Genomic DNA, 26287 nt, shown 5'->3' with positions numbered 1-26287 from the left:
GCGGCTTTTTCAGCAGTAGGCAAGTACGATTCTTGAGTCTGGACACTCAGCCACCCATTTGATTTCCTGTACACCGAGGCCCGTCATAAAGGTCCGTTCTGTCACCGACTCCCTTCCACTTGGCGACGAATGACCTCCCCGCAAAGCTCAACCCCGCTGGAGGTTTACGCCATGTAATATACGCTGACGAAATCACACTTTGGTGTACCACCGGAGACCCAGGCGAAGAGGAAGCCACACTGAAACCGGCTTAGACATCGTCGACGCCCACATACGCCAACTAGGCCTCACATGCTTCCCGGAAATATCAGAGCACTTCGCCGCATTGATTTTCTCTACGCGCAAAGCCGCTGCTGAACGCGCCCGCATCACCTTAACTACGACCAGCCAACCTGTCCCAAGCAGAAAATCCGTTCGCATCCTCGGATTTCTGAGGAAAAGGAATGGACGTAGTGCGGAATGGCTACGGCGTATTCTTCATCAGGCCAATAAAGTCTTACACACAATGACACGCGTCAGCAAGCACCACATAAGCCTGCGTGAACATGAACTCCGCAGAATTACTGAGACAGCGAACTATTCTCGAATCCTCTGCAGCCTACCATTCGTTGCACTTACATGCATCCCGACCAAACGGCTCGATGCTTCTGTACGGAGATATCACCTCACTGAAATGGGTGTGCCAAGGTACATCCGCAGCTGCGACGCTGAACGCGCAACTCTGCTGAACATCTTGGAACCGAAGGTCCAAGTCCGCCGAGAGTCTCGGCATCTCCGTGGGAGCACCTCGTCCCAGGGACCTGCCATCCTGCCTATGTTGGGACACCATACTTCACCACTACCAACTCTTTTCATTTGTCTTCCACCGTGGATAACAGGCCCTCGAATCAAAATCCGACGGATAGCCGGGAATATTCGCCCCTAAAGCAACGCAGGCAGCCGATAAGCGCGGGTGCCACTTACCGACCCAGCGCACGACGCCCACTGCGTTGACGCGTCCAAGTCGGCAGTGATGTCAGCCCTCAAGTTGAAATCACTGGCTGAGTATTGTCTGCAACTGACGCTGAGGTCCTTGTAATATCGGAAGCAACTACTATTCCCCCTGACTACACACAAACCATTACCGTTCGCTCAGACGGCCAGGAAGCCTTTCGTTCTTTCACAAACAATATACTTCCTTGTCATATTAGGGCTTCTCTTGTGCTACACATGCAACAGGATGCCTCACTTCACATCCACATGGAGTGGGTGCCGGGTCATCAGGAGATACAGGGAAATGAGCATGCTCACTACTTCACTCGCGAGCCCAAAATGCCGAGCTCCCCTATTCCGTGGCCCGACACCTATAGTACCAGAATGCATCAGGTTGAACACTGCAAGCAAAGCCGCGCTATGCTCCGTGAACTTCGATCATCTGCATGCACCCTTCCAGCCCCCGATCCCTCTTTTAACCGCTATGATGCCTCCCTAATTCGTCAGGATCACACTCTAACACTGGCGAATGACGCCATACGATACATTATTCAACAACGCCGCGTCCACCATGCATGCCCGGTGTGCAGCGGCTGCCCCGACGTTCGCCGCACCTACTGAGCCTGCCCCCGTGCACATTCCCCTCGTTACAATCTCCCTGCCTCTTCCCTGAGCCCCTGAGCCCATCTGTTCATTTCTGTCGGGAGAGCTGGATCACTTCGCCTGCGTCCCACCGAATTGCTTTTTGGTCGCTCCTTGTGCACCACATACGGCACGTCCAGGGTGCCAACACACCCCCCGTTTCGGCAGCTGTATCATCACACGGCGCCGAAGCGACGAATGGCACGGACGAGAATCCATTACAAACAAAGTTTTATTCATTCATTCATTCCATGTAACCACACACATTCCTGTGTACCCCATGCTTAATCGGGCCAGCTAACCGCTGTTAACAGGTATAACGAAACAGGACTGCTTTTCTACCCTCATTCTCGAACAGTCGTTGTCGCACGACACACTGTGGCGCCATACGTGACGCCATGCGGCTACGGAAAGGATTAACGTTACAACTTTCAGCGCTGTAGTTTTTTCGTGAGTAGCTGGATTGCAACTGCAGCTCAGCCGACCGCGTACAGCATCAACACAGAACAGAAAGCTCAACAGAATTGTTCCGGTCTCTTTGGTGGAGCAAGATGCCCGATAACATGTAGAGCGTCTACAGTTCTCGTTGTCGAAACGGCAGATAGGCTAACACAAAATTTACAACGCATGTGTCGCAACTGAGTTCATGCTATTTGAAGTTATTTTAGTCTTGCCTGTAGCATGGAAATCGTTTCATACTAATAGAAGCTTTGACCTTTTGTCCCACATTTCCTCTCAAACTTCTCCTAGCCGAGCGTCTACAGGACCTTCTTAACCGCTTTTCAAACCTGTTCGAACAGGCTCTCCAATAAGTTCCGGTACGGGTTTGGGTCCAAGATGGCTGAAAAATAATGGGTTGGTTCAGCTGAATATAACGGTTCCGCTCCAGTTATCACTTGAGTTCTAGTTCGGTGCAGCACCCTGATGTTGACTGAGAAATGTACACTTAAGAAAAAGGTTAAGTGGAGGAGTGCTTGTAGACTGCGCTTCACAAAGAGATGTTTCCCATTACTCCAAGGAAGAATCTTGGTATGAGAGAAAAGCTGCTAAAAGAAAACATCCGTGGCGACGCGCTTCCGTTAAGCTTGCCACACCTGCTGGTAAATACGTCATGACTTTTTGTTCACTCGGCCGTGAATAAACCGAAGACTCATTGAGAAAGCGAGAACTTATTTGGTGCCAGAATGGCCCAAATACAATAAAAAAATGACATTTCCTACATTACACGCACGTGACGACATTCTGGTTCCGTAAAAAATTTTACAAAACAGGTAATTTGGCCTTTCTTTCTTCAATAATTCACCAACGTTCTTTAGCACGAAGGGAAAAGAAAAACAAGTTTTAAAGGATATTTTTAATCTTCAACAGGCTTCAAGCGCTTCCCTGTAGAGAATCTATATAGTACGTCTTTGCCAACATACTATACGTCTAAAGGCGTCCACGTGTTTGGCCTAGTTTTTACCGTTCTACGCTATGTAATGAATTCGCCACGTCGCAAATACAGTCAATTCACAGTCTGAAAAACAAAAGTCCCAAAAGTGTGCAGACACTACACCAGCCCCGCCTCCTCTAACAGAATAAAAGTGCAGTTTTCATGGTCGACATACATGAATTGCCCAAGCCACCAAGAATCTCCGGGCGAATAAAAAATCTGAGGACGCTTAAGCTTCGCCTTCAAGAGTGGAACGCGACAGCGTTCCCGTCGACCTGCCAAGGTGTGTAAGACAATGGGCTATGGCGCAGCGATCACTTACGAGGCCCCCCGCATCGGACGCGGTGAGCGTGGAGCAACGCAGCGTTCGGCGCGGCAAGGATACGTGCGCCTGAGCAAGCGGAATGAACCTAAGAACTCGGCGTCTCGGAGGGGGAAACGATGCACGCCAGCCAAACGTCGTGATCGGCACGGGCAGAGAGATAGACAGATAGTGATCTAAAGAAAGGAGGACGCTTGATTCTGCAACCCGTGAGGGAGCAAGGCGAAGCGTCGTCAGGGGAGAGGGAGTCCGGGCCGCGACTCGCCTCGCACCGGTCCCAAAGCTTTGACCGGTCCCCGCACAACCCCAATGCGCGCGTGGCGAGCCACCTGTCGGGGCAGTGCCGTACATTGAGAGGAGGGGGTCTTCTGTGTTTGCCGCAAGATGGCTCTGCGTGTGCGGAAAGCGCAGATGAAATGTAGCGGAAACGCACTTCGCTACTCGTGTAATTACGACTTCTGTAAGTTACATGTTCATAATTACCGATATACACCGCAGTATAACTTTCTACGGCTCGTTTCTAAGGAAACACCGCATTCACTAGAGGCGATTTTGTACCGCTTTGAAGCATTGAACTCGTGGCTGAGTGGTAACGTCTCCGTCTCACACTTCGGAGACCCTGATTCGATTCCCACCCAGCCCATCTTGCAAGCTGTTTCTTATTCATGAAGTGCCTGCCGGGATTTATCACTCCCGGCCAACGACGACACCGGCTTTTCTGCGACACCAGCTTAACGCTGTCGCGTTAAAAAAGTATGTAATCTGATACAGAAATTCCATATTTTGTCAAAACGTTTACAAACGTGCCTTTGGATGCACTGTCCTCTGCTGCATTTTATTGGCGAATTCTAAAAAAAAAAAAGGTTATGACATTTTTGAGCAATTCCAAATTTTCGGGATAGAGCTTGTTAGTTACATCGTTCCTGTTTATTGACATTTAGAATGTTTTGTTCTTTTGTGTTTTTGTTCTTGAAAGTTATAGTAGTTTGCTTGTCGGTTTCGCCAAGAAAGTGGGAACACCAATTTTTTACCTGCATCTATAGCCGGCTACAATGTAGCCTACTTTCTCGTTTATCTATATTCATTAAGCAAGAACATGTTTAGAAATGAATCTGACACATGCAGTAAATGTTTACTATGGATACATGGTTCTAATGTTTATCGCGATGTGCCATAGCGATCAATTATTGAAGAGGAGTATCAGTGGTTTGACTGGCATGTCGTCAGAGCAGCACGAACCTGGGCCTTGACGTTGTCCTGGAAGGAAAAAAGATAATGCACACATATTAATTCCAGGCACATTAGATCTGCGCCTTTTGATATTTCTCACTCAACTCAGTAAGTTTGATTATTTCCCAAGTGTAATTAATTAGATTTGGTGGATTAGACAATGAGGAAATGAGGTAACATGATATGGGAGTCCTAGAGAACCTGATGTGAGTCTTAGAGAACTGGGACTCCATGGGCATAGCAGAGTATCACATCTCGCTACTTCATTCTTTGTTATCCTAAATTATTCATGAAAAAAGAGAGCTATTATGGCATTCATTGGGTGCCCTTGAATTTACTTGTTTTTTTTACTGGTAACTAGTACTTATCATTACAAGCGATTTGTGCCGTATCGCTAGTCATTTTTCGTATTGTAACATTCATTACTAAATTAGGATGTCGGTCTAAATACTTCTGCATAAATTTCACTGATAATATTACGAAGTTTCATTTCATTTATTTATTTTTCATGCTGACAAAGAATCAAGAAGGTCATAAGCCGTACCGGCCACACTATTTCTATCTTCCATTTTCATCTGCCGTCTCAGAATGGCGGTAAGCGTCTGCCAAACATTACAGTTTAGCAAACTTTTTTACTTTACAAGAAAAAATAACTGAACTGCCAAAATAGTGCCCACTTACCGAGAGGAAGGCGTTCGACTGTGCTTGCTGGAAATAAAATATAAATAATTTATATGTGTGTCACATGAAAACACCAGTAGGGAAACGTGGTCGACATCGTAGTTATTGCTCCTCGGACATAACATGATATTTGCACTATTTCCCCATACTCTATGTACCAAGCAACGCAGACTGACATTAATTATGTACAGTCACCTAGCCTGCATAAAACACCGGACCCGGCGCTCAATTGCTTCGCTATGTCCTGTCGTCCAACTTTGAGCCAGTGCTAATTTATGTATTGGCTAATTTCTTATTTGAACATCACAGGCAAGTTACGGAGGACCGAGTGATGGGAATACAGAATAAGAAAATGCATATAATAGTACACATGTGGTATGGTAGAGTAAAACGAAACAATTATTAGCAGGAAGAACTGATATCACTATAACATTTAGGACAATATATTATACAGCTGTACAAAGCTAACTGTAAGGCAACGATACAATGTTAGCTTACAGATAACATTGTTGCAAAACTTTGTACATCATCGTCATTAGGCATAGAATTAATTCAATCTCGAAAATACGGAGTAACAAGACGGACGCCCCAACAACTGAACCATTGGGCAACGTTTGCGCTTGACAATTCGTGCAGGGTCTAGTGCGCCACGGGCAGTCTACGTGCAGTGGCGACGGTTCTCGTGTATTGAAAGCCACGGCGGGCAGTATTCCAGTGGTCAAACATCGCGGCTTGCACCTCGTGAGCAAGTCGTTCTCCGTGAATAAGCAGCGACAGGCAGTGATATATCCCGTACAAAAATGAGTGTTGATTAACCATTGATATATTGTTGCGGAATTGTTGAAACAACTGACTTCAACAAATTTTCAAGAGCAATTGAGTTCATTCAACCTTTGCACAACAATATTACCGTTGAGTGTTCTCAATAAACAATTTATTGGGTAATTTGTGTTGATTTTTCTAGTTGTTCTTTTGTTGTGTAGCAGTTGAGTCCAGTATACAATAATTAGGACTCGCATATGAAGACATTCCAAACATGTTTTGCGATGCGTTCCAACCTCATTCCTGTCACTTTGCGGCAGGTAGGTTCTTCTTTCGCCTCGCTTTCATTAATAGAAAATTATGTGTGACCGATGGGTTGGAATCGAACGTCGGCCGTCGAGCCCGGTACTCTAACCAATAGGCCACGAGCGCGCGCATACTCCTCTCATTCGAAAGCCAGTGAGCTCTGAAATGCTTGGCATGTGCGCCGCGTGCCACTTCCTGGTGCTGTCGCTACAGCTGGCGCTTTGAAGCGCCTATCTCCGGGACCGCCCCACTTTCGTAGCCATTTTCGCTACGTAAAAACTGCAACGTTAGACTATATTCATGACCGCCCAAGTTCATAACGATTTATTTCTTCGCCGGTGTACAAATGCCATCGTCGTTTTAACAGACACTAGATGACATAACCATTGGTACGATCCGAAATGAGCACGTTTTGGGGAGCAGAAGAATGCGAAACTCACTTGCCAACACGGTGACTACGCGCATGTGGAGTTCCCCAAAAGTAGACACGGTGGCAGCGCGGCCGGCGATAAGACAGGTGCCGACAGGCGACGACGCTACCTTCGAGCATCGGGCGCACTGTGGGAACCGTAGGATGCAAGCGCGCACACGCTACAAACATACACGGGTGAGGTCTTCGAATTTCCTGCAACGTACCCTCTGTCCGTAAAGCAAATATAGTTTTTGTCCAATGTCCGTGGTACTAGAGATCAAAGAATGAACGTGCTTTGAGATCGCAGCGCGCAGCCGCTATAACCATCGACTTCAAAGAGCTTCAGATTCAGCACCAGCCGCAACAGTATCACAGCTAATCGCTGTATCTGCGGCTGCTCCCGTTTCTCGCCTGGCAAGCAGCACGCGATTTATTTGAGCCTCGCCGAACGGTCGTCCTCTCCCAAGCCTGCAGGTCTCGTATGTTCAGTTAAGAAAACCAAAGGGAAATGAAAGAAATACAGGTAACGGACTCTTATTGTACCTTACTTGTCACCTCGTCATCTGCAAAAACGCTACAAACTATTTTAGAAACTTTATTTTTGTAAAAATACCAAAACTAGTACAAATTTTTATTTCTAGATGGCGCGACACACGTTAAAGTAGCGTTTGGGTGTTTATGTGTGCGCGCAAACGGGCGCAACCGAGCTTCGTTTTGCGCACACTTTTGCAACAGTACACATGGTTACCGCTAGTTTCGTAGTCGCATTTTTCGGTCGTAGTATTTATTGTTTACGCTATAAATTACGTAGTTCTTAAAAATTTATGAAGGTTAGTTGATGAAAAATTATTGCTAATCAATTAGTGGCTCTTAAGTGCCGTTATTTTGTATTTGAAAGGTTTTTATAACTGAATACGATAGTGAAGCCATGTGATGATGTGAACGTCTTTCGGACTCAGTTATTCGGTGGCAGTTGTGCCGTGGCTCGCGCCTCGTGCTTCTTGATGAACGTATTTTCTTTTCGGACATCATGACGCACATTTTAGTCAAATGCTTTAACGACGATAAGTGGGACGTTTATCCGGTGAAGTGGTTGGCTCACCCAACAACTAGTCTTCTACTGATGTGCGACCCTGACGGTTTTGATGAATTCCGCGGCAGAGGCCATGATGCCTGTTGGAGAGAAGGCACCCCGAAACAGTCGCAGCCGCACTTCTGAAGATAGGTAAGTAATCTCGTTTTCTTGGTCACGTAGCCTTCTTTTCTATTTTGACATTGACGAGCGTGACATGTTAAGCAAACCGTTCACTTTCTTGAAGCAAACCGCATGCCCCGGAGCAAATGCGCGCGATATTAACTCTCGCTGCCGCCGTCACTTCGTTTGAAACAGAAACAATGGTAGGCGAAGAGGCAGCGGCGCCCCATGTGCGTAAAATTGCATTGCTTCATTTGTTCCTGTCTAATAACGTTTCCTTCATTTGTATGAGAGAACACAATTGGAACATAAGGATCGTCTTCTCTGCGCAGTGATAATTTTGTACAGTGGCCACGTCATTTTTCATGGGGGCTCACGTATGCCGTCTAAGCGCTTGTTATCGCGTTCCGATACGTGAGAGGCGCGCTGCCTTTCAAGGTATTTAGGCAGGCACTACGAGTTTAGGAGAACCGCGACAAGTAATCGTGCAGCAGGTGTGCAGCTGTGCTACGCTTGTACCACACTCGTACCGGAAGGCAGTGTTGCACTTCACGCTTACGCATTTCGTAACTATGGCGGCCTCCGTGGCAATTTGGGAACCGAGGTCGTGGATACGATCCCTGCAGCGGCTGCATTCCAAAGGAGCGGAATGCAAAAACGCTCGTGCATTGTGCATTGTATGCACGTAAAAATTTCCAGGAAGTCAAAATTAATACGGAGCCCCCAACTACGACGTGCCTCATAATCAGATCGTTGGTTAGGCACGTGGAACATCAGAATTTTTTTTTCCGTAGTGGCTCATCGTATACCATACGGTTAGTGTGATCACCTTTTGTGCCGTAGCGGTTAAGCGCGCCTCGATTTAGGTTGCGTCTAATGATGCGGCGCACTGCGAAATATATTTCGCGTCCCTGGGATTGTCGGAGAACGGCCAACCGATTAGTCACAGCTTCCGCGCGGTGACTGTACATGGATACACAGCGCAAATGAGCAGAGGTGTGGTTACGTGGTCAAAGAACACAGCCGCCGACGGGCTCACCTTATCGTCTATCACCGCCAAAACTACAGCAGTAGGCATCTTTATCTAGCGCGGCGGTTTGCCGTTGAAGACGTACTGTACAACTTTAATAAGCGATAACCGAAACATGCCACCGTTCTCTGCTGCCTCTTTGAGTTGGACCGATCCGAATATGGGTTGTTTCCAGAAGCGAAAAGAGCGCCAATCGGCGCGTTGTCGCCTCGAGCTAAGCGTCGCACTCGAGCACCGTTTGCGCGGTAAAGAATGACGCGTGCATGAAGCTAGCTCACTGCGCGGACGCTACCGCGCAACGCAAGGGTGTGTGCTCGACGTTCTGCACACAAATCGGGCGGGATGATCGGAGCCACGCCGGAGCGCGGCTAGCTTCAAAGAAGCGGTAGTACATGTTCTCACTCGTACAGGCACGCTCACGCTCGCATCGCTCTCGGCGTATGTTTAGGTCACCCCTTCTACTGGACTTTTACCAAAAGATTCGATATCTGTTTGGTATGGGTTATGCACTGTCGCGTGGTCTTTGGTTCTGCGAGAGAGCCGGGAATATTTTCCCCACTGTGAAACATCGCTGTGCGTGTTTTAGCTAACATTTACCGTAGCAATCCATTCCTTCCTTTTCTCGATGGCACTCGTAAAGAGTCCCAAATTTTTACTTGTCAGTATAGTGTGTACTTCTATTTCGTGCGTAGTTATGTGCAGTGCGTGGCAGATTCTTAATCCGCGCAATCTCATTTTCTGTCCACGTTCCCTTCTCACAGGTTACGTATGCAGTAAATTTCCAGATGCTAAAGTGTTCTACGCCAAAAGCACCTTGGCGTCGTGCAAGAGACACTCGTTGATATGTGGCTGATTCACTAGCAAGCTCGCATCAAGTTGGATTTTCAACTATTTTTTGTGTTACTCTGTGGTGTACCAGCTGCTGCATGGACGCTGTGAAGGCTTACTTTCGATTTGCTATGGCGTTTAGTAGTAAAGGATGGGCTACCTTTTGAGGGGAGGCACTTACTTTTGTTTGTGAGAATGTTTACCAGCCTAACCAAGCGATACGTGGGTACTGTAAACAGCAGCACGAACAGAGGCGTACGACGAAATAGGTAGGAGCACACACGAGCGCAAGCTCTACTAAATGTTTGCTTTTGATGACGAAGGTATTAAACACACTGGTCGACTTGGCAAAGGTAAAAATCCGTGCATGCGTGGCAGAAACAGCCACGTGCGAGAAGAAAAAAATATGAAAAAGCCATGTCATGTAGAATAAACGTGCGTGAAAAACGAGAACTATCGGTCAAATCTATTGAAAAAGCGAAAGATTTGTCCGATAACTGATACTACCCAACGGGAAATACTCATTTGAGAACAACTTTTTCCCACTAAGGGCAACAGATAACTTGGTTACGCAATTGTTTCGTTTGTGATCAATAAATATTGCTTCTGGAACTCCTCTGGTGTTGCGGTATAGAGCAGAGAGAACGATTCTTTCATCACAGAGACCAGAACACAAAAGGACTTACGGAAGCATTATTTATTGATCACCAAGAGATATTCATAAACAAGATTTCTGTGACCCTTAGTGGGAAAGAGTTGCTACAGTACTTCTCGTTACTATCGCTTACTGGAGAAACCTTTCAGTTTTCATGTTTTTGTTAGTTTTTGGCGCACATGTTTATTCTACAGGACGTATTTCGGTGCTTTTTTGTTGTGCCGGGCTGTGTATGCTGCGCATCCATGGCTTTTTCTTTGTGAAGTTGGCCAGTGTGTTTAAAATCTTCGTCTTCACGAATAAACTTCTACTTGAGTCAGCGTTCATGTGTGTTCCTACCTTAATTCATCCTTCTCGTCACTGTTTGTGTTGTGAAATATAAATGTACACCGAATTGGCGAAGTGTCCATAGAATTGATACATGAAGTTATTTGCGCTGTTCATTTCAGGAAGAACGCTATAGGGTCTTATCTTCTCTTTGTTTTTGACACTGAATACATTTTTCTAGTTCAATTTCAAGGAGTCCCCTCAGGAAGCCAATAAGAGTGATGGTAACTTCCTTTGTGTGTAAGATTTATGAATTTCATCCATTCAAGGCATGACATGGCACATGCCTGATTGTAGGTTGCAAGCATTCGTAGTAAGATCGGTTTTTCGGTTCTCATGACGCTTCTTTGTACTGCGCTGCATTCTCCAGGCACATGAACCTTTTTATGCTCTAAGTGCATGCGTTCTTTTTCTATGTGTTGGAGCAAAAATTGTACACTTAAATATGCATATATATCATTTTCCTTATAATCTTTTTCAACATGGGTGCGCTGTAGCTCCCTCTGTCTTTGTTACTGCTTTGTCCCAATTTTTATGCAACCTTTATATATTTTATGCAGCAAAATTCTGGTGCTATTTTAATAACATATTATCTGTGAAATTGAGGTAATTGGTGTTTCGTATATGGTTCATTTGCGTTTTTCACTGTCTCAGCAATCGGGCTGTCGAGTCATTGGAACCTTTTCTCATACTGTAAGACTATTTCTGGGGTGCTTGATACTGAAAGTGCAGGTCACCATTTATTTGGCTGTTTGGAATTGTGTTAGCCATGTGTTACTTCCAATTTTCTGTGCTAAATAATTATTTTTTCTCTTATCGTTCAAGGTATTAGCCTTTCCTTATCTCTTTATTGACTGAGGTAGCACTTAGTTGCTGGGTATAGGAAAAAAGGCCCCAAAAAGTGCTTTAATTAGCTTTGTGCAAGTCCAGAAATATTACCTGAAAATGAGCTCACTAAATTGAGGAAATGCCACTAACGAACTCCTCTGTACCCCAAATTAACATAATCAAATGGCGTACTGTTTGTTCTTGACTTGTACCAGGGAGATAAGCTGCTTTCATTACACAAAAGCTTTACAAGTTTATTTCTGAAGAAAGCAATCCTGGCCTGTCAGAAACACGATTCAGGTGTTCATCATGCCCGACAACTTTCTAAATGATGTCTCGTCAAATAATAGTTAAGTTGAGTGATGTTATTTTATAAAATAATTGGGCAACATGAAAATATATATATCTCGAAGACAAAGCTCAGGCAAGTCTACTTTGGTACTTCATTAAATTTTAATCACGGTGAAAGACGTGTGCTAAAGGTTGTATATATTTACGTGAAGTCATTCGTTTCAAGTTGGTTATTTTGCCTTCTCATAGTCAGCCGTAGCTCTTCCTGTGATGTGTTAGTGTGCGCAACATTTTAATGTAACATATTCAGATGTATTTTGTGTATTCACATGCAAGCAGCTCCAAGTGTTCATGTGCTCAAAGTTAGTTGTTGCAAGGGTATGCTTAAGCCCTGCCTTTTGAGTCGCTTTGCCTTCTAGTCATAAACTTAAGTCGAAAGTGAAGAGCACAATGATCGTTTTGATTGGATTCATATGTATATGTTTTATCAGATGTATTTACACTGCTAGAGTGCTGTAGGTACTAGCCTGTGTCTCCAGGTTCGATGTAGTGGTGCCTTATGTACTGTAATAATGTTTCACGTGCACACATCTTTAGTGTAAATAAAGGTACTTCAAGTTGATCAGTCTCTCCTTTGATTTTGTTTGTGTTTGGGAAAGTTATGAGCAGGCACCGGGGCATGCAAGTGTGAACAGCGAAGCAATTTCAATATATGAATAAAAATACACTAGGCCAACGAAACGTCAATCATATTTCAATGGCGACTTCTGAAATCTCAATGGCATCTCAACTGTGGCACGATATGCTTTTCAATGCTGTGGCAATAATAACTAAACAACAGGTCAACAGAACTACCACAACGTTAGTTCAACGCAGTATCAATGGTAACTCAACAACCATTCAACAAAACGAACACAACGGGCCGTTTAAGCACAATGGACTTTCAATGGTAACTTAACAATTATTCAACATTGAGGTACCCAATGGTGTTTCAATTCGATTTCAGTGGCCAATATTCAAAAGTGCTCAACACTCAACCCAACAATTCTCCAACATACACTCAATAATTCCTCAATAAAAAACTCAACATTGACCAACAATATTTCAATGCCTTCTCAAGAATTTTTTTTGTACGGGATCAACGTAAATAGGCGCCTAGAATGGCTGATGCCGTGTCTGTAGTGCTCTCTCACCGTTTTCGTTCGCAGCAATTGCGCACGGAAACGTAACAAGCGGGAAGCTAATACCAATGACTGTACTAAAACCATACCAGACCGTTGTTTCAGAGGGTAAATCTCGAGACTGGTATATAATGAGATTGTGGGCGTCCGTACACAGTTTTAACAAGACACTACGCCGATAGGAAATCCTGATTTAAAAATTTCTACTGGCTTTGCACAGAAACTAGTGCATATTTAGAGACTTCAAATTGTACGCTGTCTACTGCGCTACAAAGCCGAAGGTCCTGGAAAAACGGTAGACACTTCTTTTAGGCGAGAAGCACGACGCTATCGCTGGCTTTTCTCTGCTGATCTTGGACATGTAAATAATACATGTGAAGTTCAAGACTCCAGCCCTGGAGCATCCATGGCCTCTCGGACCTCCCATTTCGCAAGAACTTGTATGCTTCTTGTAACACATTGAAAAATGTTTAGCTGGAACATGCAGGGGCGGCTTAGTGTGCGTGGTCGAGACATACTTACGCGAGTCTCATGGCTGTGTTCACAAATCTTATTGAAGACGCAGTCCAAGTCCTCACAATGAAGGCGCTCCTTCACCTCTGTGAGCTTCTGAGAGGTCTAGGGAATAAATAGAGCACGGACAGCAGTTATTGCAAGAAGCACCATAGCGTTGAGCACGCTGTATTACATTTCTTATGAATATTCGCCCCACTAATTTTCTTAAAAGCACTTTTTCATTGCTTGCTTTACAGCTAGTGTTAACACATCTACACAGCTATACAACTCGGAATGCAACTTTCCCACCGCGTAGGACTTGGAGTCGGCACAGCGCCTGAAAAACAGAAGAAACTGTTGAGATAACCACATCGGTACATGCAATGGTTAATGACTGCGATGTTGCTTTGTTCAAGGCCGGACGTAATTGTATCAAGCCCGTGCTTTTTAAGCCTGTGAATAGCCTGTGAAGTGCCAGTGCTAAAATACGCAGCTCCCACGCACTGTGGAAATCGATATAAGCAAAGCTTACTGAACTGGGTGCTTTGATTGACGATACTTAGCGGTGATATTTATGGCGAATGTGTAATTTCTTCAACGTTTAGTCCAATACGAGAATGGTGAGTTGATGTTAAATGTTACCTTGCGTGCACCAGTGCTGTTTGTCTGCGTAGTGGACAGAACACACAGATAGAGGTGCATGTTTGAGGCGTTGTCTTGCGCCATATTTCATAACCTCTGCGAGGTTTCAGCATTGTCAGAGGCTCACATGGTACATCGCATCGTGGCAGAAGTATTCCACCTGAATTGGAATATGGGGCTGTACGTGCCTAAACCAGAATCGAATTATGAGGCATGCCATAGTGGTGGACTCCGGACTAATTTCGATACCGTAATGTATTTTAAAGTGTCACAAAATCTAAGTGCACGTGCATTTTCCATTTCAACCCCGTCGAAATGTGACTGCCTCGGTCTGCATCAAATCCAGGACCTGGAGCAATGACATAGCCGCAAAGCTGCCGCGGCGCGCACAGAAGTATTGACTTGACGTGCGACCACTTCCGTACACAGTTGCAAACTTCCGACCCTACGTTCCGCTTTAATTCTCTTTAAGGCTCTGCTTCTGCACTCCCTGCGTAAGTTGTCTCTTGACATATTTGCAGGGTGTTTATTTTTCAGAGATAGTAGGAACGTACTTTACCGTTCCTTTAAATTAAGCTTATCCAGTTTGACCGCACTCTCTGTCATGTAGTAGCAGGGTTTCCTTGCCTTCTCACGTCACCTTTTTCCTATCCGCCCCTCCACACCTTTTACGGGAACTGCCTCTTCTCCTCCCTCCACTCTACAGTTTTATCTACGTCCCCTCTGGACTCGCAAGTTAGTAAAAAGGGAAGCGCTGGAGTTTCTGCAATGTTTGTGAGAGGTTCCCGGATAATACAGCTGTCAAGAGGCTAATGTGGCGATGCTCAGGGAGCTCCAAAAGGCATTGTACATATTCGACGCGGTGGGGCCCAAACGAGTTTCTCGCGTCGCCTTTCCTCCCTGACTCGCTCCTCTCATGTTCGTGTTGTCACACGCTCTGAACCACCCCCCCGACGCGGTGTCAGACAGCAGCAGCAGCAGCACTGGGAAAGTCGAGGGGAGAGGCAAAGAAAGCGTCCGAAGACTGAAGTCCAGAGGTAAAACCGGGCCTAAACTACAAGACTACAAGAAGCCGCCACTAGCGTAGTAATAGTATCAGAAAAGCTTGGCTGTGAAATAACGCTTTCCTACCGCGCTGACTTAAGCCCCTCGTACCCCACCCGGAAGCGAACTTCCCCACAGATCCACTTTGGTCCACGTATAGTATGGCTGGACAAAGCTTGTAAAGGTGCTTCACCAGCGCTATCTAGTGCCCTCTTAATTTTTTTTATAAATTTCGGTAAAATTTGATAAACTTTGATAAATTTCATAAATTTTGATAAACGGGCGACGGGGATCTTATCAATTGGAAATGGATCTTCGCCAAGTGCGTTACTTTGGTTGGCCGGACTTTTGCATCTAGATGTCACTAATGAGAGAAAAAATCGTTTAAAGCTTTTGTGCGAGATCTCTCTTAAAAAAGTTTATCAACTTCGTTCACAAAAGGTTTGTAAAGCAAAAGGCTTTGTTCTGTCTGCATTGTCTGGTAAAGTCTAAAAGGAGCGGGACTTGGGCACTCATAGTGATTAGGCGAATGTAGGGTGTAGCCGTCACGTAGAAATGATAAGAAAACAACCCGCTATCGCAACTTACTGCTTCGTCGACATTGGCACGCACGCAGGTTACTAGGTTGTGCCTTTGCTCGGTTGTCGCCCCTGAAAGAAAAGTGAGACACGTTAATATGCAGCGTCTGCTTTAGTATTATGACTGCACAGAGCTTCCATTGAGTAGTCCGTTCCCATTACTTTGGGAAAGACATAGCGCATGCACATATGCCATATACTACCCATATTATATTTTTTTTTATTTCAGTGCGTGCAAACAATAATTGATCTATTATTCCGCCGAATTTGCTAAATGTACGCGTGAACATGCTATATCTTCTTGTGTACCAAGTTCGTGTGCTTATGCCAGCTTCAAGTTAACATTTCTGTATTTTGTTCTACGTCTTTCCATGTATGGAACACTGCAATCTTGTCGTTTAATGCCCCCGAATCAGCGCAACAGGTTAGAGTGACGCCGTAGAGCATGGTTCCTGATTAATTTTTGCCACCTCTTTAACGGGCACGTAAAACACGGTACAAGAGTGCTATTGCTTTTCGTCCCATTCGCCCTGACCGGGAAACTGTTGCATGCAGTGAGCCCAGATTAAAGCCTTTCCCAGGTGTCGGATGCAAGGGCATAGCTAGAAGTTATGTTTACGGTTGCGTTGACGTTTATCTTCATAAAATAAAAAAGGCTTTTGTGCTGGTATGAAGTTGCTAATTTCTGACGGGGGAGCAGAAATTAAGTGTGTCGCAGTAGGGAGCAATAATACTCCGGGAGCCTCTAAAGGCCGTTTCCCAGGACGCAATACATCATTGGTTCAGTTGGCGGGCCGGTGGTACGTCATTACACGGCACCGAACCAGGTCGTGAGCAAATCGTCAGCGATTCACTTAAGCACATCCGGTTTCGTTGCCTACCGGAAAAGTCACCCGTGTCCACAGAGGCTAGCCGTGGAAGCGTTTTCTAAATGTGGCTTAGCTTATTCACGTATCTCAAGCAATGCGAGAAACTGTTATTGAGATCGCCGTGGTGGTATTTTTACAACATTTTCTTGCCGTTATGGCTGAGTCAAATTAGAAGAGACAGTATTTTATCTTTACATTAAAATACATTTTGGGGCTAAACGTGGCGATACAATGATTTGATTACGAGTCATGCCGTACTGAGGGACACTCTAAGATTAATTATGACCAACAAGAGTCCATAACTGTGGACCTAAGTCTAAGTGCACAAACATTTCTGCACTTCGCTCTCATCGAAATGCCGCCGCGGTGGCTGCGCTCGAACCCCCGACCTCGAGCTCAATAGCGCAACCTGAAAGTACTGGGTTGCCGCTGTTGGTCGGCCTAATTCTATTTACCTCTACAATAAGAGCCGCCTATTGTTATTTCTTTTCTTTATCCATCATGATGAAGTCTTACGCATCAAAGCAGTACACCCTGTAGGTTTACGCAATCACTACAATGGAAGTCTCCGCTCACCGCAGAGGGAAAACGGTGGGTCAGCGCTGACGAAGCCGACGAGTGCGACAATAGCGAGAGCAAGAACAACCTTCATGTTGGCAGTGTTCTGATGAGAGTGCCGCAGAACCAGAGTGGGAAGACTAGAGGGGACTCGCTAACAGTGTGCGCTCTTAAATAGAGGAGCCGCTCCTTTAAATTTTGTGGCTGTGGCAAGCCACGATACGATAAGCCACAATATGCGTACTAAAGCTTTTTCATAACCGAGCCAGATAACCACGATGTCCCCCTACGTCGTTGGAACCGTCGCATGTAAAAAAAAAAAGGACAATAGCTGACAACGAAAACTATACGGGAGTGCGCGTGCACTCCTGTGGCGAGACTTATTTACTTGCTTAGCGGACGCTCGTCGGACACTCCTCGTCAAGTGGCCCTCTTCGGAGAAATCGGAACCAGCCACAGCGTCAGCGGCTCGACTCCTGCACTGCGCAAGTCGGCGGAAAACTAAGTGAGGCTGATGTTGCCATCTTTGCCAGATCTGTTCGTGTGTTCTGCGCGGAACGAGTTGTCAGCATATCGAGTTTCGGCTTTCATGTACTTATATCGGGATCAAGAGCGAACTAACTGTTTTTCGTTCCTTGGAGCAAGAAATAAAAAAAAACGCTGTTAAGAGAAGATAAGAGTGTTGTGGACGATATTGGGGTTTATCACTTTTCTATCTCGGCGAGTATCTTAGCATTATGCAACTGGTAAAGGGTCTTCATATCTAATTCTTTATTGCAATCTTGCGCGTGGGTTGTGTTAAAAATGTAGCGCTGTAAGCGCATAATGTTAAAGCAGACCTACTCCAGCACTTCGCAGGCTTTAAAGGGATACTGAGCAAAAATATGAAAAAAGAACTGAAGGAAGCACCGAAAGTCGACTCGGAACACGCGACAAAGCTGGTGGCGACGGCGGCGGCGGCTGCAGCACCAGCAGCAGCCGCAGGTGCCGCCGTAACGTAGCTCTGGCGCTACAATCGTTCAACCACCTTTGCTTTGTTTATGACGCTTTTTATGACTTCGTTGCAAATTCAAGAGCAATCTATACTTTTGAAGTGTAGAAGACGCTGCAAACAAGCGCAAACACTACTAATTGTAATGATCCAGCTTGTCGAGGCGGCCAAATCGAAACGAGCCAACCGTCTTAAAAAATTGGCTAGTCCTCGATAAATTCATAAGGGCGTTTTATGTCGCTTGTCGATGTTTGTGTCATTGGCGTAACGGTTTCAATGTCGGGCCTTTGTGCTAGAAGTCGTGCGCTCGAATCCTGTTGCTGGACAACTTTGATAATGTTTAATTATTGATCACGGATTATGCTTCGTTGCAAATGACGAGTTTAGAAAGTCACGAAGCCGTTCGAAGCCAGAAGGACTAGCGTTGGGCAGATCCATGTATTTCCCCTAATTCCCATGCTGGCTGAACCGCTCCCACTGCAGCTCCCGTGGACACCAGTGCAAGAGTTCCCTCTAGAGCCAGGAATGCGGCAGCAAAGGCAACGAGGCCGAATGAAGGCGCTAAACCCTGTGCTGAGCGCAGTCAAAGAGTTCGAAAGGCGCGTTCTTCATTTGGAATGGTTTTATTCAGAGCGCCTCCGAGCCTCTTAAGGCGCGAAGGTGGGAAAAGGCTAGGGGACAATTATGTCCCCCCTCACTGGGCTATTTTCATGTACTATAGGCATGACACAGGCTAGCGGGGCGATAAGACAACTCGAATTGGTCATACATGGCCGTGAAGTCGTGGCACGATGTCCAGAAAGCATGTTGCACAGTGTTGCTGGTCTGCAGCGAGGGGAATGGACGAGGTGCCCTTTGTATTCCCTGGTCGACTAGACGAGGTTTCAGACTGCGCTCGCCTCTAGCAATGCTTAAAGATATGCCTCAACCGTAGGCTATTCGCAAAGAAAAACGGCATTAGAACTTTTCTGAAAGCAGCAATTGTTTCTTCCGTTAACTTAGTGTTTGGTCAAGCGTTTTGAGATGGCTTGTGCGCGCATACATAATTGATAGTTCTGAAGCTTTTTCTCTAGAAGTCATTTTTTTTTAAAGCGGATAGGCTTCTTTTTGTGCGGATACGCTTGTACCATCAAGTGCAGGTTATTGGTTAGAAGCCTGTAATGGCGCACTTCAGTATCAGTTCACAATTTTCGGAAATGTTCGCGATGTTTTTCTTTCAAAGTAAAACGCGTTATTTGAGGAAGCCGTTGTTAAACTGCACAATTTTAGAAAGTGTTTGTACCATTCCTTTAAAGTGTGTCTTGCGCGGACTCAAAAGCAAAGTTTTGGTGCGTGTCTCGTGCGTGCATTTAGAGGACGGCAGTATATTGAGTTTCGTTTAGCGCGTGAAGTGTTTAGAAATAAGCGCGAATATTCTTGTAGTTTTGTGCTCGTTATTTACGGAAGATCTTTTTTGTTCATTCCTTTAGAGCGTGTCCTTTATGAACGAGAGGAAATAAATGTTAGTGCGTAAGTCGCACGTATGAGTTTTGACCCCAAAGTGAGAGCTGACTCCGATGATATATCCATGACGCAAGTGTGGCTCTCAGCGGCACTACTACGTGGGTTAATAGCGGATGTAGAGCACGAACCGACTATTCTTTGCGTTTGTGCAGCGTATCATATTTCAATTATCATTCATTTCGAGCATTCTTGTGTATCTTACGTATGGTCTCGTTCAGCGCGACACTCTGGCTTAGTTGAACTCAAAGGAACATGACAGCTCGCTTTTGCGGCACAAGATTTTGAGTCCAAGGTATTGGGTCAAGAGAAGCTTGGTGAATTTAAGCGGATTTCAGGCGCTTGTGCTTTGTCAATGGGGATGACTCTTTCGTATGGGATGTTGCGAGAAGGTTGTGAATAAGCCTGCCGTCTAATGTGAAAATTGTGGGCTTCAGCGAAGGTTTATTAATGTGATGGCAGCTTTTGTGCATTTATTAGATAGGGCAGGCATGTTGGTTTGTTTGCTAGACCCGATGGCTACCGATGCGGGCACGGCGCTTTCCTGTGCTCGCAGGAAACAGGCAAGCCAGCACAGCAGGTCGGCCGACAGCGGCAAGTTGCCTTCACGCAGCGAGCGCTTGGGCACGCGCGGTGCTTCGCTGGTGTGACGTTGCACGCAAGAGGACGCCAGTCAATGATCTCGGGGCTAATAGCGTTTACGCTGTCTCTTAAATGCAATACATTTTAGTTAAATAGGGGTAGGGCTTTTGTCGTGACAGCATTTCTACGTCTTACATATATTTCAATAGGAGAATCAGCTTTGGCCTCTACCGGAAGCTCCCCCTTAACCACAAACATTGTATTTGAGCTGACCTTATCCAAGTATTCGTAAACTGTGCAAGATATTGTATGTGACGGTGACGCGCAATCGTTCTAAAAGCACTGAACAGCGCTTTTTCTTGGTGTATATTGCGAATAACAAAGAGAGTAGGAAATAGGAACTTACTTTATCAAAAATTCGAGCATAAATCTTCGTTTTACGCATGATTATGTTGCCTTCATTTGAATTGAACAACTGGACAGTCCAATATGAAATTTTGCAGGCAGTATCTGCCTTATACACGCGTTTGCAAAGTTCGCCATATGTTAAAGTTGCTATTCCGTCTAAAATACAGTGTGTGCCGTAACTAAGTAATAAAAAGAATATCCGCGTTCTGAGAAAAATACCGCACACATTCCTACACGCTTCACTTGCGAGCGTCCTTCTTTAACAACACGTATCGACCTACGTGAGGCAGTTCTGCATCTCATCTACCCTACATACCTGCCAATATCTACCCCTGAAATGTTCACAAATCGCGTGGTTTCAAAAAAAAATCATACCGCACTTCAGGTATTAAAGCAGCAAAAGGGCAATACATTCTTCGGAGAGCGTGGCTTGCGCGTACTTCTCATGCACAAAGTGAGCGAGGGCGTGCGGAAACCTAGTGAGCCGCAATGAGCAAAGTGCTGGCCGCGACGTCACTCATGAGAGGGTGCCACTGCGACTTCTCGCCGATGCATGAAGTGGCAGAAGGTAAGAGAGATATGCAAAGGGCATTTATAGATTAGCATCTTATTTCTGGACAGGTAGTGATAGCAGAAATCAAAATGTAGAACTGATTGAGTGCGTCAGAAACTGTAATAATAACTTCAGAAAATCAAGTACGGTGATGATATTGAGATAAATCAATGCGCACATGGATTATCTAAAAGGATGTACAAATTGCAACAGCCCTTTAGTGCTGGGTCTGTGTGAGGAACAGAACCCTGTAATCGTTAACCAGGAAAATAAATGTCGAGGACAGGTAACGTGGCAATGCGGAGATAGGCAGCCATTTATCGAGTACGACTTATACTCGGCGGTGGTTTACGAACGACTAGGCTTAATGTCCATAGGCGAAATGAGAACGTGCAACCTTATGCGTACAACTTTACCTTTTCAAAGAGACACGGACACACGACAGGAAGCAACAGCGCTGTAATAATTAAATCTGCATGAAAATGAAGTAGAAAAAATAGAAAAAAGTGTTCAGAGGAAAATTAAGGTCTTTCCCTGGAGCTGTCTGGGATTACAAGGAACTGTTGGACTTCATGCAGCGCAAAATAAAGCAAATATGGCTAAAAGAAAATATTGGAGCGGAAGGAGAAAAGCACGCAAGCGGTGGAACAAGGAAATAAAGCAACCTATACAAGAGCGCAAGAAGGCTTCTACGGATAATCTAGAAGCTAAAAAGTTGGGATTACACGGAGATGCTTCTTAGACGGAATAAATACTGGGAGGAGAAAAGGGTGGCGAGCGAACGAGTAGAAGACAAAATTAAATGTCCAAGTTGGTTCTGGAGCTGCATGCGCTTACGCTGAGCAAGATGTTTCCACGGAAACATGTGTTCAACTTAGCCATCTCTTCTATTTGCACATTATCTTTACATTCCTTGCAAGCTCTAAATCTTAGCCTAAACCAATTCTTCCTTCAAGGTTAGTTTCAAGTGATATAGGTGTTTTACAAACCACATAAATATTACTACACCCAACTTTTTACTGGAAGAACCAGTTGGTTCGAACTATTTAAATTGAAATAATTCGTAGCTAACTGATACGAGCTGCGGGATGTATCGTTAACGATGGCACAAGGAAAAAGAACAGCACGTTTGTTGCGCAAGGACGATGAGCAGTAAAGAAAAAAAGCGGCCGCATATGATTTACAAGTGCAGGCATCCTGCTTTTGCGATTTCTAAACAATATGACGTGCTAAATCAAATGTTTTGCTATACATAGAACACTGTCAGAACAGTGGGAAAAAGTTGTTAACCGTATAAGATATTCACTCTAGCATCACTAAAGGGCTATGTCCCAAGCAAATCTGAACGAACACGAACTCTGAACTAACACGAAAGGGCACGAGCGGATGGCGTTTAATTAGTAGCCAAACTAACAAGGATTCTGTCATTTACTTTTGAATCTTCAGTGTCTGCCAAGGCATCTAACCAACAGCGGCCATGAGTGAGCGCGCACTTGCAAGCAGGCGTGTGTTCTCACGTTAAGTTTCGCGTGGTTCGAGGCTATTTGAGTGCACAAAACTAATCGAAATCAGCGGCAGCCGATGGCCATACGACACCGATAAGCTGGGTGGGCAAAGTTTGATTCCTACGTTGGCGGCCTCGTCCGAGAGCGTGCACACGATAGTCGGCTTTTCCCAGAAGTACGTATTTGCAATCGAAATTGAAGAGCATACTTTCGCTTAATTCATTCTGCTTATTTAACTGCGTCAATACATGTATACGGTAATAGTAGGAACAAGCGCACTGAACCAAACACTCTTCTTGATTGATGTCAGCTATTGGCCAATAGCATCCGCGTATGGGAATCTCCTATATTACGAAATAAAGCGTCCTGAAAAGAATGAGGAGCAGGCTTCTGTTGCAAGGAGAACTTTTGATAGAAAGGTGGCTTCGCGCTCCGATCTGACCGGAGGGTAAGATTTTCGGCGATCACCGACTCTGTTCACCGCTATCGTAGTGCTTTAAGTGTAGTCTGTTTTTCTGGGCACAGTTTCGCCTAGTAAAGAGTTGGTTTCACCATTCGCGCTTCTGCTACTGTGTTCTTGACCGTTCCTACCACGTTACAATATTGCCGTTGTGCCGTTTGTTGGGGAGTCGCCTCGCAGATCGGGCTGCGCACGATCTTTGAGGCGATGATTGGGAGAAGGAGAGGGCGACTTCGCCGTCAAGTTGAAAATCAACGCGCGAGCTTGGCGCGATGCTTGTTATGGCAACAAACAGTTTGCCCGTGAACGTAACGACATGATTAATCAAACTGCGACACTTCGATGGGTTGTTTCGCTGTGCTGAGCTCAAAAAAAAAAGAAAGCTCACGTTTACAGCAGACCACGTCAACGAAGTCGAGCAGCGGGTGGTTGCAGGCAGTTTCAATATCACCGGTTTCAGTTGTCCAGATCTGTGCACCGTGTGGACCACGGCAGAGTGCCAGAGTGAAGCAAGAACATCTTCGCTACGCAATGAAGTGCCGTTTAGGACGAAATCCCAAGCTGAATCATAAAGGTGAAGTGGAACATCGTGGGTACGTAGTGACGAGATACCAGCAGAAGTGGACCGTCTCGCTCAAAGGTGAAAACAACAACTTTGACACAAGTCGTAAAGGGTGAGTTCGGTGTGGTTAGCGTTCATAATGTGCGTAACGGGTGCGATGGATTGGTTTCGTTGTCCGTGTGTCTGTGATCCTTGAGTGCCGCACGTTTGCGTCCATCACGACGTTCACAGATGAAAATGTGTCCAAGTTCATTTTGTGCTCTATTTGAATATAGTACCCGCCGTGGTTGCTCAGTGGCTATGGTGTTGGGCTGCTCAGCACGAGGTCGCGGGATCGAATTCCGGCCATGGCGGCCGCATATCGATGGGGGCGAAATGCGAAAACACCCGTGTACTTAGATTTAGGTGCACGTTAAAGAGCCCCAGGTGGTCGAAATTTCCGGAGTCCTCCACTACGGCGTGCCTCATAATCAGAAAGTGGTTTTGGCACGTAAAACCCCATAATTACATTTTTTTTCAATTTGCAAATAGTCATCGAAGACGAACACCATTCCTCGCCAAGACAAAGCTTGCTTCAACCAATTTTCACTTAGTTATTGGTGGTAACTTGTGAGTGATATGGGTACTATAATAAATGACGTATTCGTAAAATAGGTCAAGGTTCATCACTACATACGATATTTTATTAAAACAACTGGTCGGTTAAAGTATTGAAGCAGTTCAAATTTACTGAAACGAACTTCAAGGTGTACCATTAATGATGGGTCAGGGAAAGAAGACATGGTATGATGGTTATACAAGGAGAATGAAAAATCGCAATAAATGTGCAGCATATATAAAGACCAAGAGCTGGCATCGATTATCTTGCCACTAAAACGGCATGCGACCTTTTTTACGAAATGCCTAAGTGGAAGCGCGTACAGCAACGGGCGAAATACTCTTAGCGCTCTAAAAAGTTAACTCTAACATCACTATATGACTATGTCCCCAGCAAAACCAGAACAACCCTCGCTGCCACTTAACACGAAATAGTAAGAGTGCGCGGGCAGTCGAAGGCCACGGAAAACTCGTGGGATTGAAGCGCTGCGTAGGCGCACACCTTGGCCCCTTCATCGTCTCCACAGAGCGTCTGACAGAACCTTCGGAAGAAGAGCTGGGCTCTTTTTTTCCCGTCCAGAGGCTGTAGAGAACGCTGGTGGGGTCGGTACAGAGCCCCCACTAGTGCCAAGTCGAGCGCCCACGGGATGAACAGCATTTCTCGAAGACTGCTATCGGACACGTTGTCGGCCACGTATTCGCGCGCGCTGTCCAGAACACACTGCTCGTACGACACAACTTCAGGAGACTCGGGTCTACGGGACAGAAGCATGTGCACCCATTCGACCAGTACACGTACGCCGACCGTCGAGTAGTCCAGGAAGGGTTCGCTAGCCTCTGGATGCAGGAGGTCCCCAGTCAGGTATAGCGCTGGCAGCAGAAGTGTATTCGTGCCGATGTCAACTGTTACGGCGCCGTCTAGCTGATGTTGGGCGATGGATTGTGCCCAATCTCTCACTTCAGGCGACGACGGTTCTTCTCCCTTGGCCGCGAGGATGACGTTGCGCAAGAAGTCATTCGTGTAGATTACCGGAGCGTTTCTCGAACAGCGAGCAATACCGCCTTCTGGGGCTCCTGCAGAAGTTCGTAACCACGTGTTTACACACGATATATTGCATATTTTCGAGAAACACAAGAAATAAATATTTCGTAGCGTCAACAGTTCTCTATAGTAACGTTACACGTAGGGTTGCTGCCTTGAAAAAGGCAAGTAAACTTGCCAAAACGTCGGCTCTTGGTTTTATCTTGTTCTCGATTTACTCCTTGTCTCGAATTTCCATCTCCCGCATTCCACATGTTTTCTCTAGTAAAAACTTTGAAGATTAAACGCTATCGCTCATGTGTCCTGGGGCCCCATACAGTAAAACTATTCCAATATGTTTTTATTCCAATCTCCTGACATCCAAGTTGTGTAACCGCCGAAGCAAGCATTGGCCGGTGACCCGCAGGGTTGTCTGAACAGACTAATCAAACGCTCTGCTCATTTAGAGGAGGTGACTTTTCATTGCTTTAACAACGAATAACATTGCCGACACTGAGCGGCTTGTCTTATCTAACTGGCTAACGAGAGGCGAGCAGCCCGCTCAAGAGGAGAGACATTCGATGGTACCGAGCCAGTGCACTGAAAATCGATAACCGGATGAAGAGGATGGTGCCGGTGTCTGTGATTGGTCCGCTTTCCCTTACTTAGCTTGCGGTGGCTGGTCGAAAATCACGAAGGCATGGAACGGAAGGTTAGGAATGCCGCTAAAACAAATCCTCAGCAAAGAAAAGTTGTCAGAACAAGGTCGTGAACGTGGCGAAAGTGCTCGAAAACGTGACACGGCCACGCAAAAAGCTTTATTGTATG

The 26287-nt window shown here is 45.6% G+C and overlaps 1 protein-coding gene across 7 annotated transcripts in view; it reads right to left on the bottom strand.

The window, feature by feature from the left end:
• Window positions 1-4310: 4310 nt before the first annotated feature.
• The window catches only part of LOC139057654 (uncharacterized), a 36583-nt gene continuing 14606 nt past the window's right edge, over window positions 4311-26287 (bottom strand). For 3 of the 7 annotated variants that reach the window (XM_070536266.1, XM_070536268.1, XM_070536267.1), the window contains one exon: window positions 24544-25512. In XM_070536266.1, the coding sequence (XP_070392367.1) occupies window positions 24860-25512 (653 nt within the window). In that variant the 3' untranslated portion in view covers window positions 24544-24859. Of the gene's footprint in view, window positions 4626-5279; window positions 5307-13616; window positions 13713-15863; window positions 15926-17298; window positions 17429-17668; window positions 17762-24543; window positions 25513-26287 lie in introns of those variants that run through there. The other 4 variants (XM_070536271.1, XM_070536269.1, XR_011512964.1 and 1 more) reach the window with 4 other exon arrangements.

This window comes from Dermacentor albipictus, chromosome 3 (assembly GCF_038994185.2).
Source record: "Dermacentor albipictus isolate Rhodes 1998 colony chromosome 3, USDA_Dalb.pri_finalv2, whole genome shotgun sequence".
In the NCBI taxonomy this organism is placed as follows: domain Eukaryota; kingdom Metazoa; phylum Arthropoda; class Arachnida; order Ixodida; family Ixodidae; genus Dermacentor; species Dermacentor albipictus.
The sequence above is the reverse complement of the archived record's forward strand: the minus strand, read 5'-3'. Positions and strand labels throughout refer to the sequence as shown.